Below are 14,410 nucleotides of genomic sequence, written 5' to 3'. Positions count from 1 at the left end.
TTGTTTCAAGGGTTTTATAATATTGTAATCTTTCCAAGTTGGCCATTTCCTTCTTGGTGTTAGTACTTCAAGTTCTTCTCTTTTCCAAAGGTATTGAGACTTTTATCTATCCTCTTAGCCCTGTTGTAGCCTTTTGCTGTTGCAATAGCAGGATAGTATTACTTTATATACATCTCCTGGCCTGTTGTGCTCTCTCAGTATTATGAAGTTCTTTGAGTATAATAAGTCAAGTCTCTTGTATTACTGCCTGCTCCTTCCTTGGTGATGACTTGGTGGTTCTTTGTTGGAGTGTTTTTGCAGCTGCTTGGTCTGCTTTGTTTAGAACAATGGCAAGTAATGTTTGTGTTGAAACTGTCTAATTTCAATATAAAGTTTGGAACTACTGATTATGTTCAGAATGATCTTTGACAGCTGTTACTCCAGTGTCAAAGCTCAGCTGATTTAAAATAGTTATGTCAGCTAGAGGTTTTGCTTGATTTGAGTGCAACCTATTTTGTGGCTTCTAAAATGGATGCACACAATGAGGTTTGTATGGCTAGTGGATGACTTCTTTCTCTTTAAACTATTTTTTTAAAAATCCTTTAATTAAAGCTGCAGTTATTTCAACAAGAGATCTTTTGTTTCCTGCTTGGTGAATTACTGATCCAGACCTCTAGTGGTATTGTGACTCCAGCCTAATTAGTTGCTAAACTTAGCTGGCATTCACATGCACACAAGGGTAATAGACACAGGAAACAAATTGAAATGTATTCTGTCCTGGTGTCTGAAACAACGCTACTAAAGATGTCAGTTTCTAGTTGGAATTTCAAATAGCAAGAGGTCTAAAGCTTTGTCCAAATGACAATGCACAAGACTGGAAAGTAATTGATTTCATGTGGTTGGTTTTAGACTTGTGCCTCTTTTCCTGACCTGCTCTTCATTTGTAGAGTAGGAAGGTGAAGTAGGTGCTGGAAGGTGAAAACTAGCCCTTCAGTTTCAGTATCAGGGATAAAATAGACATTTTAGAGAGAAACATGGTTAAGAAGAAATTAGCTGTGAAAGGGCCTTGTGCTACCAACAGTGAAGTGCAGCTGAACTTTCCATGGTGACTTCAGTGCTGCCAGAGTTCTGTCCTGTGGACCTGAAGGAAGGATTGCAGTTTCTGAGCATCTGAAGAGACCTTGAAGTCAGTAGTGCTAAGTGTTTGGAGTGGAATTGAGTAGGCTGCTTCATGTATGTTCTCTTCCAAGTGTTTGCATGGTTGCAGTAGAAGGGCAGAAAGGCAGCCAAGCAGGTACTGCTGGGCTCTAGGACAGCACTGAACTAAAACAGAAAATCTCGTGTTAATTTTTTTCAAAAAATAGGTGCAAAATAGGTTGCACTCAAATCAAGCAAAACTGTGCTCTCCTTACAGACTTCCATTACTATTGTGCTCTTGTAAATGTTCTGTTAAGAATTGGTACTGAAAAGAGAGAGAGAATAAGAGTTACACTTTAGAGTTATGATCCATACTGTAACTGCCAGGAAAAGATGATTTTCTGTACAGTACTCTTACTGTCATTTGTATTTCTTAATGCAGATGCAGACATGTGATGTAATTGTGCTCAGTAAGTTTTCAGATGACTGAATCTATCACTTGCCTGCATTGATGGAAAGATCTCAGTATCTGCTGTTCCTCTAAGGTGGAAGTTGTACCTGAGTTTGCTGTCGCAAGTGTTGACTGTGTCTTTGTTCTCACTGAATCTTGAGCTAGAGGTTGGAGACATCTGGACTATAAAGACTAGCATTAGCATCTAATTTCATAATTTTCTACTCATCATATTGCAGACAACAGCAAATAATGTGAATTTTTCTGTTCTTGAAGGACAGGAAGAGACTGAGATGCAAAGGTACATATTTAAGGCTTCTTTTAAAATTTGCCCTGATTTTGCCTTCTAAATAGGAAGAACTTTAGCCTTTTTCCTGAGGAAAATGGTTCCTATTTCATTTTCTTGCCCTGAGCAGTACAGTGGTAGACTTGTGAAATTTGACCAATGAGAGGCTCAACATGAATAGTTAAATATTGTTGGGTTCATTAATAGCCTTACTTCTGTCACTACAATACAAGATTGCCTCAGGTTAAAAACATTGGCTGTCTCAAACCAGTTTCAAATAGCTATTTGTCTGCATCACAAAACTGCCATTGAGTCTCACACAGAGGTTCATTGATGTGAAACACCACATTTCTAAGATATGAGCTTTCAGTGAGATGAAGGACCAATGTCCACCATGTGTGAGCTTGCATTTATAATCTTTTAATAATGTGGCTATTCAGTTTTGCTTGTTCTGGTGAACCTTTGTAATAGAAATCAGTGAATTTTCACTCTTGTCTATTTTTTTTCTATCCAAAAGATATTGGATAATACTTCTGTTAATGACATTTCATTATTTAGAGGTGACAAGATGCAGTAGTTCAGAAGTCTCACTGTGCAGCAGGATTAAAACCTTCAGAAATTAAAAGAACTGAAAATGTGATACAGAGTAAAATACTACCTTGAAGAGTAGGAGGAAATATGGGTTAGAGAAGGGGAAGATCACACTGCCTCTTTTTCTCATCTAGAACTGTTCTTGCTTTTATCTATCAGGACAGCGGTGGGGTGTGCTGATCTCTCACCTGTGGGAGAATTACAGCTGGAAAAGGCTGAATGCTGTTGCTTTTTTGTTGGAATGTCATGGCTGTCAACTTGCAGTTCTCAGTGGGCTGTAGCTGATTTATACTATATTAAAAAAAGTCCCAACTGTTTCAGCAACCTTAAGAATAAACAAATATACATGAAGTGGTAGAACTGTTGCAAATAGAAAAGATACAAAATAGAATGGTATTACATTGTTTTTGAATACTAAATTATTTAGATTCATATAGCTTATTCCTATGAGATGTGACAAGGCAGTTGGAATGATAAATGCAGCATACATACAAATATTTTGTGTACATATAAATGCATGGGTTGAAGTGTCAAATGAAGCAGTATTGTGCAGAATAGATAAAGAAAGGTTCAGGGTATGTGAGTGTGTGTGTGTGTATATATATATGTATGTATATATATATGTATGTATATATTAGACCTACTGAAGAAAACTGGGCAGACAGTTTCATGCTGCAGTATTTCTCAGTAGCTGATCATTACCAACCTAGTGCTCATGTCTCAGCTGTTGGTCCTTCTCTAAATGTGAAAGCCTTCATCATTCTCCCAAATCCAAACAGCAGACAATCTAAAGGAAGTCTTGTCTTTGTGACTTTGCTAGTCTTTGAAAGCAGTAGCTTTGAATACTGTGAGATTATCTCTATTGTTCTATTCTTTCTTTAGCTCTCAGTGCAGGATGAAAAAAGAAAACTTTTATATGTTCTCCTAGAGGGGTTTTTGATTTTGTGTTTATCTGACATGGGAAGCAAGCCTTTTGAAACACCTAGTGCCTTTTTTCTTCAGTTCTGTTGCCCTTAGTTTCATGTAGTCTCCCCTTGAGACTAATTCTATCTAACAGCAGCAAGGCTTGTCATCAGCAAATGGTAACTTATCTCCTCCTGTACTCTAAACCATTCGATCTTCTGAGCATTATTTAAAGCTGCCTTTTGCTTCAGTGACAAAAATAAATTACTTTCATTTGGTTACCTCTGCCTCTACTGTGCTATAGAAGAGAAAATGGAATCTTCGTGTTCTTGCTCTTACATCACCATCCCAGTTGAGGTTCCTTTCAGGAGCTTAGGACTGAGCAAACACCCTTTAGTTGCTTTACATGAAGTTAACAAAACAAAAAATGAGGCCATTTGGATTATTTATTTTTTTTACATCAATATTTTTTGTTGTTTGGGGTGTTTTTTATTACTGCCTAGGCTATCTTAAAGTTAATAATTTGATTACCTCAAAAACCTACAGCTTATTGCTTAGTCTTGAAGTTGGGGTTGCAAAGTTGTCATATTTGTCTTTGCTAGCAAATATTTTCAGCATATTGCCAGTATTTCTACAGTTTTGCTTGTAAATCTGAACCAGCTTTTCAGACTGACTTATTTTTATTGGAAATAATCTGTCTCCTGGGCAGAAAAATGTCTTTAGAAGAAAAATTATTGTACAGGTAACCTGGTCAATGAAAGCAAAGAGACTTTCAGCTTTCTTCCTTACTCTGCTACAAGATTCCTATAAGAAAACATTATTGAAGTTAAGATATATAATTTTTCCCCTAAGATTTCTGAAGATTATGCCCTGATGTAGAAAATAAATTTTTAAGTATCTTATTTAATAATTTTTGTTTTGTGAGGAAAAGATTGGGAGTGAAGAGAGGACTTTGTGTTGTCTTAAAACAGGTGGTTCTTGTAGTTGAAATTTACTTTTTTTGAAGCCTGAATGGCTCTGTTGAATAAATTTGTGCATAGTCTCCATCATGGGCAAAAAACTATGGAAAAGAGAAGAAATTTTCTCCTGTTACACATGCACAATGTCATAAATCTCTGAGCTTCTTAATGCTAAAGATGCACAGATGTTTTGCATCAGTTGTCTCCAGCCTCTTCCATGCAAACTCTTCTCATTAGTACTGATACTTTCTCAGCTATGGATGGCATTGTCTTTTTTAGTCCTCATATAATTATCTGTCATTTTCTGGTGCTGCCCATTCAAACTCATTTCTTTGATGGATCCATCATCATACTGGTCTTATTTGCAGAACTTCATTTTCTCTGTTCCTTTCCACTCAATTCCATCATTTGTTCCTTAGAATGGTTAACAATGCTGTTGAAATGTAAGCCCTAACTCTTAATGGCAACATGGAATTATTCATTATCATTACTTCGTATCAAAAGATTCCTCTCATTTATTTTGTGTCTCTTTTACATGGATATTCAGGTAACTAATAGATCCATGATCATTGCTACTCTGAATCTGGATAATTTATACTCCCTGAAACAATGGCAATTAATTTTCACCATTTGCACGAACTGAAAATAGAACCATTTCACCAGTGTGTGAGAACATTCATAAATTCCCCTGTTTCTGAGAGGTTCAGAAAACAATTGACTTAGAAGTAGATGGTAGATAGCTTCCTAATCTCCAGATTAAATTTCAAGACTAGTTCAGTTTCCACTGTGAGTTAGATGGTTGTAGAGGATTAGGTTGTTGAGATTTAATCAACAGAGCCTTCAGAATTGTGACAAAATGGTTGTCACTCACATGTCAGTGTCCTTAGTTACAGCTTTACAGGAAACCTTAGAAGAATAATTGCAAACATGCTTTTGAAGCTGAGGATAGTGTCTCCTGGGAAATGTATTGAGTTTGACTTAAGTTTTCTTAGATAAGCTTGCAACACGTTTTGAATTAATCTTTGTATATACACACTCCAGGGTTCTTAAAATTTTCAGCCCTTTCACCAAGTTTAAAAATAAAACAAACAAACAGCAAAAAAACAGAAAAGAAACCAAAAAACTCATCAAAACCAGAAGCCAACAAACAAAACCCCCAAGCAAACAAAAAAACCTGAAGCAAAAACAGCCTCACAAAACAACCAAAAACCCCAAGCAAACATCTCCTTTCTCTCAACTGTAATTATGCTTCTGTGCTTGAGTAGAGTAGGAGCAAGGTTTACTTCTATAGAATACACTTCCCTGTGAAACAATCAAATTAAAATCATAATCAATCTGAAATCAGCCCCCAGCCCTCCCCCACCAAATGTTTACATTCATATAATATACGATGAGAGCTACCTGTTCCTTGGCTGCTTCTGTCACCTCCAGCTGTTCTGTGAAAATTGCTGTTTTGAATGTTGTCATAGCAAGATATGCATATATAATATGCATATAATGCTTTTTACATTTTGCAGTTCATCTTATATATGATCCTGATAAGGAAAAAAAAAATAGAAATCTACATAGATTATTTTGTTACGAAAGAGCTAACTGGTATTTGTACAATAATTAATATTTTATATGTCAGAGTCTGGATGTCATTGATTCATGTCATGGTAAAAGAACTGGGATGCTATTCTAGTGTATTGGCCCATTGGAAGTGCTTCAATTCAGATTTTTACCTCCAAAATGTGTAATAAGTATTCCTCAGAATGGTGTGAATGCATTACTCAGAGTGACAGACTTTACCAGTAGGCACCGTCTCTTAGGTTTGAGACTAAAAGAATGTAGTTTTTCTTTTTAAATAACAAACTTCAGTACTATGAATAACATTGTATTTGCCGTAAAATGAAAAAGAATCCTACACAGTTGAGAGAAGACAGAGCCAATCTGCTCAGCATGCACATACAGTTTCTCAGGCTTCCTTGTTTCTATGCCTACAGGGAATAAGTTGTGTTACCTTAATTAAGTGATAAATGAATTACCTATGGCAAGTAACTTAAAAGTAAGGAGGTTAATGGCTGATAAATCATAAGGAGAGCTGTGACACATGAAACTCCATTTCAAAGGGAGTTTTTAAAGAATACCGTTGTTCAAGAAGCGTTAAAGGTAAATGTGAGCAACTTTTACTGTCTAAACCTCTGAGGTCTTCTGCAGGGTTTTTTTTTTTTTTGCAGTATTCTTCCTTACCTGTCATAATTATACTTATTCAGTCATGCAGGAGAGGAGTCAATTGGTGGGCTTGTTACTCATCTGTGTTGGGGTGCCTGATCTTCGTGATTAAGGGAGCCTAAAAGTGGGATGGAAGTGTAAGAAACCTGTTCTTAATTTGTGTCTTCACTCTGCAGATACATGAGTAATTTCCTGCAAATAGCATGGTTTAAATTTGCTCAAGATTCTGTGTATGTTCATCTTCATGTGACTTCCAAGAGGGAAGTGAATGTTAATGAGATTACAGTCAGTGGCTTTATGTGTCTTTAGTACAGTAGTTAAGGTAACAACAGCTTTTTGAAACTATACTGAGGCCCATTTGAAAAATCTGAATTTTTTTTCTTCATTTCTGGGTGTAGCTCTGAATTGACAGTATTTGTTTTCCAAGTGATTACTGCTATAGATGCAGGCAAATTACTGTATGGACAGCAATCAACAGAGTCATATGGAAAGCTAAAATCTATTGCAGTTAAAATAATGTTTGCAGGTAGCACAGAGACTGTTGTAAATGTATCTTGTGATTTTTTTTTTTTTTTAAACTATATGTATCTCCTCTCAAAGAAGATCTGAAAAGAACCCCTGAGGTTAGTCAAAAAGTATGAAAAAATAAATTCTAAAATATTGAAAACCTGATATTTTTCAAATCTCTCAAAACAGAAATGCTATCCAAAGTCTGCAATGTTTGCAAATGAATAAGATACAGAAGAGTTTTTAAAAAAAAGCCATAGACAAAAAGCTATGTAATTCTTTTGAACATGTTTTAGTCTTGTAGGACCTTCATACATTGCAACTCTTCTTTATGGAGAATTATTAAAAATTTGGCTCAGTTAAGAGTGTCAGAATATATTAGTGACCAACCTGACAAAATTAGCAGTAACACAAATTTCCAGAACCAGATGGTGAAGCAGCCTTTGTAAAAGAAACAGTTGCTTCAAGTAATATTATTTAGCCTGGAAGAAAATGCCCTGAAGGATAAGCTCTGCTAGAAATCTGTGAGGTGTGCTGTGGCAGCAGCCATGGAGTGAATGTCAGCTCTCAGAAATTAAGAAATGGGTGGCAGCAATGAGATGTACATGGGTGGATTCAAACAAAATACTACCTTTTTATGCTGTAAAATGTGGAAATTCTTGCCACAAAACATAGATGCAAAAAGGTTGCATGGGGGTAAAACTTGGACAAATTCATGGGAATAAAACAGTTGGCATGAACTGTGACAGACAAGAAGCCTGCAACTATAAAACTGAGATTAGGTTGATGTCCCAAGTAGTGTTTCTCAGTTCAAACTGGATGATACAAATAGAGATCACAAGAAACCAGAACCAGTAAAATGAAGGGACTAGGTAGCAAAGCCTTGCTTGTGTCTTGTGATATAAACTGATGACCTGATGTTTGCCTAACAACATAAACTTGAAAGCTTTCACTTACTTTTGTTAGGTTATTAAAAGACAACTGGAGAGTTAAAATACCTGCAAACTTTGGCATTTTGGGCCCCATTTTTTTAGAAGTCTTTTGGGAAACAAAAGTTTTTCCAGGCAAAATTAACTGTAATTAGGAGGGACAAACTGCACATTCCAGCGTTTGTTAAGCACTTCAAGCTAGACTGTATCTTTTGTGGATAGTCTACAGTGGCTGAGCACTTCTAACACACTCTGCAGACTAATTATCAAAGCAACCAGAGTGCCAAATGAACATTAAGCTAATATTTAATACAGCACCTTCCTGTAATTACTATTATGCAGAAAGGCATTTAGTCCATTTGTAATGAAGAAAAGTATTGGAAATAATAGACCTATTTCCCTTTCATTTTCTCACAGAGGAATATTACTGACTTTCTTTTGCACAAAAACAGTGCATTTTGGAGTGACTACATAGATAAATTACATAGGTAAATATTAAATGTTTTCTCCCAGTAGTAATTTTCTCAAGCATTACCTTGAATTTCTTAATAAAACTTTGAGGTTTAAAATAACACTGAAGCTTTCATTTATGGAACCCTTAAATGCTTTGAATCGTGAAAGGGTGGAAGTATATATATCTGTGCAGTCTCAATTTAAAAAAAAAGAAAAATACATGAAATAAAATATATATATAAGGGTCAGATAAGAATATCAAAACCAAGAATTGTTTTACACAATTTCTGTAACTTGTCATTTAATCAGAAATATTTTTCAGGAAGTATTAGTTGTATTATGGTCTGTCTTTTTCAGTTCTTTGGAAGACCTACAATTCTAAACTCACTGAAATCTCAATACAAAATATAAATGGTCATTATTTGTAATTGCTACATGCTTGTGCAGTCACTATTCAAAAGCTCTTTTGTCAGTTTTTTTTGTGTAGTGTTTGTCTGCAAATGTCAGTTCCTGGAGAGGTTCAGTTCTTTGGCCCTGTGAAGCAGCAGCACAACAACGCCTGTCACACCCTCTGTGTAGACTTGGAGCTTTTACTTCCTCTCCCAATCTTTTGATTGGCAGATTTTAAAACTAGAGTAGATCATTGCTGTTCTCTGATTTCACTTCCTGTAGTGTTAAATGGTTATAAAATGGCATGCAGCAAGGCAAGTAACTTTTGATGAGAACTTGCAGAAGCCTTTTGGAATGTTTTTATTAATGGTATGAAATAATAACATTATGGCAGAAGCTTTCCTTGCCCTTGGTAAGTGCTTCCAATACTTAATCTGATAATTTAAAAAAATGTAGTATCTTCACCTTTTGAATTACCTTTTTGGGATTTTTTGTCTTCTTTTGCCTTCATGTCTTGGAAACCACTCTAGTATTAAAATTTCTTTTGATTTGAAGCTATTTGTATGGCCATGAACTTCAAATTTTTCTCTGGAGTATGAGAGTTCCCTTGTTTCAGCATGTTGCTGAAAGGACTTTTATTATCTCAAATCATACTTATTATTCTCTTCAAACATCTTTTTGTTTTTGTGTTGCCATTGGGATTCTTAAAGGGTACATGATTTCTATGATGGCCTTCCCAGTAATGCATACCATTGTGGTTTCCTACAATTCTTGTTATATTTGCTGGCTTTGGGCTAAGAGGATACATAGCCTCTAGCACCAAATCTGGAGAACTGGTTTCCTAATGTGGCTTCCTCCCTTTCCTCCCATCCTTTTTGGAGCTGACACTCTGGTGCAGTCTTGGTGGCATGGTCTATATATTTTTGTAGCAAGTGACATTTAGTCTTTAACTCCTGAGCCTTCTTAGGAATTTTGAAGAGATTACTTTGGATTTGTTTGGCTTTTCTTTTGGATCTCTCTGGAAATACATGCTATTCATCAGATATTAAATCTTATTATCGTATTATCTTATTTTATTAATGCAAAATGCTTATAATTCAAAAAACTTTTCTCCTTATCTAAATTAAAAACAAGTAGGCGCAAGAGGGTTTCTTGGAGGGAGTGTTTTGTTGAGTTTTTGGTTTTGTTTCTTTTTGTGGTAGTGGTTTTATTTGGGTTTTCCTCTAGAAATTAAGGAAAAAGGCCCTCTTAGTTATATAATAAAGTTCCTAATGGTCAATTCAGTCGCAATTCTGACTGACCAGAAGAAAAGTTGTTTGCCACCCTTTCCTCTTTGTTACTTTCCACAGAACAGTCTGGAAAGTCTAGCTTGCTTGTGAGATTGTTTTCATTGAGAGCAATCACCTCCAGTAAGCTTTAGCTGTTTGTACTTAAGAATTTGCTTTATTTATTGCATATACTCATCTTGCTCTTCATTCCTAGGAAGTGAAATTTTCCTCCTAAGCCCGGTTGTGCTTAGTAGACGCATTTTGATGCATTAACTTGGGGAATGCCCCACCTAGTGGATGATTGTAAACTCATTTTCTCATTGCTCCAGTTTGGGCAGACTTCAAGATTATGTTGGATTACCTTAAATGTTACCCGTGATTACTGCCAGCTGGGGAAATTGTTTAAATAGCTGGTTTTTCCTTCCTCTTTTGGGGTGGAAGTGGTGTTGTTTTAAGTGCTGGGAAAAAGGAAAGGTAAACTTGAAAGGTTACTTGAAAGAAAGTTTCAAGTTGGAAAAGGTGTCCATATTCCCTATAAATGTTTTAGCACAGAAATTAGTCGCAAGCTATAGTGCTTAAAACTACCATCTGCAGAACTAGTTTTCCTGCATGACAGAGGAAAGGAAGTACCTTAACAGAGCAACTTTTTGTGTGTTGGGAAAAAAGATCTTACTTCAGTCTGAGACTGGCCTTTCTCTTGTACAAGAAAAGACTCACTGAACTTCCTTGAAACAGACCAGTAAAATGGAGTTGAAGCCTGTCTGCTTGCATCTCAGACACTTGTGCTTTTAAAGGCAGACTAGGGCAAATGAGTTATACCCCACTGTGAACAGAAATTATTGATTGGAAAATGTGGGATGAGGTAATGTGTTGCTCTGCCCTTGTTGCTATGTCCTGTAATGTTCACATCCAGCATTTGTCAAAAGAAAATTCATTTGTTCCCTCAAAGTTAAAGTTCCTCATCTTTTTGTTCCACTTCTGGAGCTGGTAAGCTTCTTGTTCTGCATTATAAGAAATAGTGAATTCTTATACAATTATTACTAAAATAAATTATTTGGTCAGAAGCTATTCTGTTTGGAAGTACCTTCTGACTTAAGAGGTGTCCCCACACTACATGACCTTATTTCTTCAGATATTCTAACATGGTTTGGTCTGTGTGGCATTAGTCCTAACATAACTTGTGCAGTGTGTTTTTTAACTTCAGCTCTTAGGGGAGTGATTATTTTGTTTCTATAATAGTAATTTTGTGGAGCAGAGGTGATGTCACTTGTTGCAGAGCCTATCAAATACGTGGAATAATCTACTAATATCAATATATTAAACTGCCCAGCACAATACTACATTTATACAAAAGACTCTTTAAATGGAGCTGTACTATATTGTTAAGTTGTCCTTGTTTCCTTATTTTTTTAACTTCAATTTTCTGTTATATTGTCTACTGAGAAATGGAAAATGACATTGCTTACTGAAAAACAGTGTCTAGTATTCCTTGATTTTGATAAGTTCTACACTGTGCACTTCTTTATTGTTCAAAAGCTTATGGAACAGTCTACAGGAAAAAAAAATACAAAACCTTAAAACCATAATAAGTTTCTATTCTGGAAGGAATTTAGTTTCAATTTCTTCCACCAAGTGAAATATACTAAAGTTTATAAATCTAGAATTTTTTTAAAACTTTTTTTCTCAGTTACAGTTACCTTTTCAGGCCTTTAGTCTTGGGCAGGCTTGGAGTTATGCTACTTTTACCTAGTTAATTTTATAGCAAGTTAACTTATATGGACTGTAAACCATCAAGCTTTAACTACTTACAAGAATTGTGCTTCTTTTGTGAGTATTTCTGTTAGTCTAGGTGGAGTGCAGTTTCTGCAGCTGAAATAAGTATGAGTAAAGGTTGTGGTGTGTATGAAGAAAAACTTTTTTCTATCACCTCATTAGTGGACTATTTGCTGAGGCTTCATAGTTTTGTAACCTTTTGCCAACTTGATCTGTTTCATCTTACCAAAAAAAAAAGCCCATTCTGTCAGGGGTGTGGTTCAGTAGGGCTACTGCCATGGAGTGGGTTATGGTAGTTTATGTGGCACAGGGAACAGGGCTGGGGGAAAGTAACCCTTACTTTTGGAGGAGATGAATGACCTTCATTCTGCTGCTTCACCAAAATAAGAATAATGGTTCCTGTCTTACCTCCTCTGAGATTCTCAAAACTCTTCAGTTACCTCTTCTGCTTAATGATGAAGTTGTAGAATAGTAAAGAAACTGAAATTATTGCTTCAGAAAAAAAAATTATCTTTTCTATCTAGATCAGATGGCATTTAGGCTGCTCTTCTGATGCTTGTCTTAATCTTGATGTATTCTAAAAATAAACCAAGGCTTCAGAGCCAGCAGTCAGCACTGCTTTATGTGTTCTTGGTTTGGGGATGACATGGAGGGGAGAGGGGAAGAGAGGAATTGTCCAATCTCACACACACACAGCTTTTCCTGATACGTGGTGTCACATTTCCCTTCAGTGGAGGTGTCCTGCCTCACTAGAAAGGAAATCTACAAACATATCTGTGGAAAAAGTACAATTCATACAATTTGGAGACAAAAACACATCTTAATGAGAAAGTTAGGGATGGGTAGAGGAAGGAAATTACTTTTAACCTTCAAGTCAGTCTTCTTTCTAAAGTAAGAGATGGTAAAGAGTGTAGCAAATGCATTAAAACCAATTTAATCTACAAGTGCAGTCATAATTTTATTTATGGATGTATCTGTAATCCTCAGATTCAAGTGTTCAGTACATTTGAATTCCTGGCTATGCTGCATCACCATTGAAATGTTTATCCAAACTTGCACTTTTATTTGCTTATAAATTTTTCTGAAATGTATTCTATGAAGGGAATATGAAATACAAGCTATCGTGGATAAAATACCATTACTTAAGCAGATATGAAAAGGTATTTTTAAATTTGTTTTTGTTTTTTCCCCAAGAAGCAAGATGCTTCTAAAATTAAGAGGCAGCTGTGTTGTGTGGGAAGTCTAGTGCATTAGCACTAGATTTTAGAAAGTTGCTGGTTCACCTAACCCTAACCCATCACAAGGTTGTGGGCTTTAAGAGAAGCAGAGGTGGAAAACATGGAGTATGTTTAAAAATTCTGTCATAAGTGTCTTCAGTGACAAGTGGCATTATGTTGTATTTTTTCCTCTCCTTTTTTTTATGCTTGATAAAAGTACTCATAAAATATTGCTATATAAAAGAGGTTTTTTTCAAATTAATATTTTGTTTCCCTGCTAAGAGGAATGTCACTTCAATCTCCCTTCAAACAAACTTTTTAGCATGCTTCTAACTTTAAACAATACTTACACAAACACAGGGTTCTCAGTTTTATATTTCATTGTAGCCTGGTGTAATACTTGTAATACTGGTTATTGACAAGGGAAAAAAAGAGTTCTAACTGGACCCCACAAAGGCTCATTTTGTTTTCAGCAAGTATATCCCCTAAAGCAGGTCTGAAGCTGGTTTTGTTTATGTTTAAATTAAACCACATTTCCAGTAAACTGATACCTTAAAATTGAAAATAATGTAAGCTTGTGTGATCTTGAAGCTTTGGTGGCCAGAGAGAGAGAATCAGTAGCATATTTAATGTCTTTTTCTAAACTTCATGCAGGCACACATCTATTCCTTGGGTGCAACACTGAAAGCAGCAATAGAATATATTGCAGAACCTGAGACAGAATCAGAATTTGGGCAAGATCTGCATGCTCTACTGGAACAAATGCAAGAAGAGAATCCTGAAAATAGGCCAGATATTGAGGTAAAACAGCCCTACATCATTTTTTGGTTTTAGAAATATACTAATATTTCTGTGTGCTCATTGACCTTTATCTCATTAATCTCTGTAATTATTAAGATAGTCTTGATAAACAGTATGCTCAGGTTTTGCAAGAAGGAAGAGGACTTCCCGACTCTGCAGAAATTCATTTTCCACACTCTAATGGATATGGAACCTGAAAAGTAGATGTAGATGCTGGACAGTGCTTGGATTTTTAAGAAGGTTGGGTGAATACACTGGTAGATCTAATTTTTCTCATCAACTGTTTTCTTCCTTTTTAATATTTGGTTTGCAGAGAGACAGTGTCGTTAGGAAAGAAAAAAAAAGCACTGGCTGTGCTCTGAAATTTGTGTGATAATTGGATTGCATTTAACAAGGGGATATAGGGACCCTGCCCCAGGAAACTTCTGTTCCTTGGCATGTTCAAAGTAGTGTTGTTCAAAGCAATACTACTATCTAGTTTTTCTGTAAATACATAAAGGCTTAGATATCTTTATTGGATTTTGTATTTTATTCCATTTCGCCTCTTATTTT

The 14,410-nt window shown here is 35.8% G+C and overlaps 1 protein-coding gene across 1 annotated transcript in view; it reads left to right on the top strand.

Annotated features, from left to right (window-relative positions):
• The window catches only part of KNDC1 (kinase non-catalytic C-lobe domain containing 1), a 57,180-nt gene that overhangs the window by 10,059 nt on the left and 32,711 nt on the right, over positions 1-14,410 (top strand). The window contains exon 4 of the mRNA XM_056495290.1: positions 13,712-13,858. Coding sequence (XP_056351265.1) covers positions 13,712-13,858 — 147 coding nt within the window. The remainder of the gene's footprint in view (positions 1-13,711; positions 13,859-14,410) is intronic.

The sequence above is a fragment of the Oenanthe melanoleuca genome, chromosome 6 (assembly GCF_029582105.1).
Source record: "Oenanthe melanoleuca isolate GR-GAL-2019-014 chromosome 6, OMel1.0, whole genome shotgun sequence".
NCBI lineage: Eukaryota > Metazoa > Chordata > Aves > Passeriformes > Muscicapidae > Oenanthe > Oenanthe melanoleuca.
The sequence above is the reverse complement of the archived record's forward strand: the minus strand, read 5'-3'. Positions and strand labels throughout refer to the sequence as shown.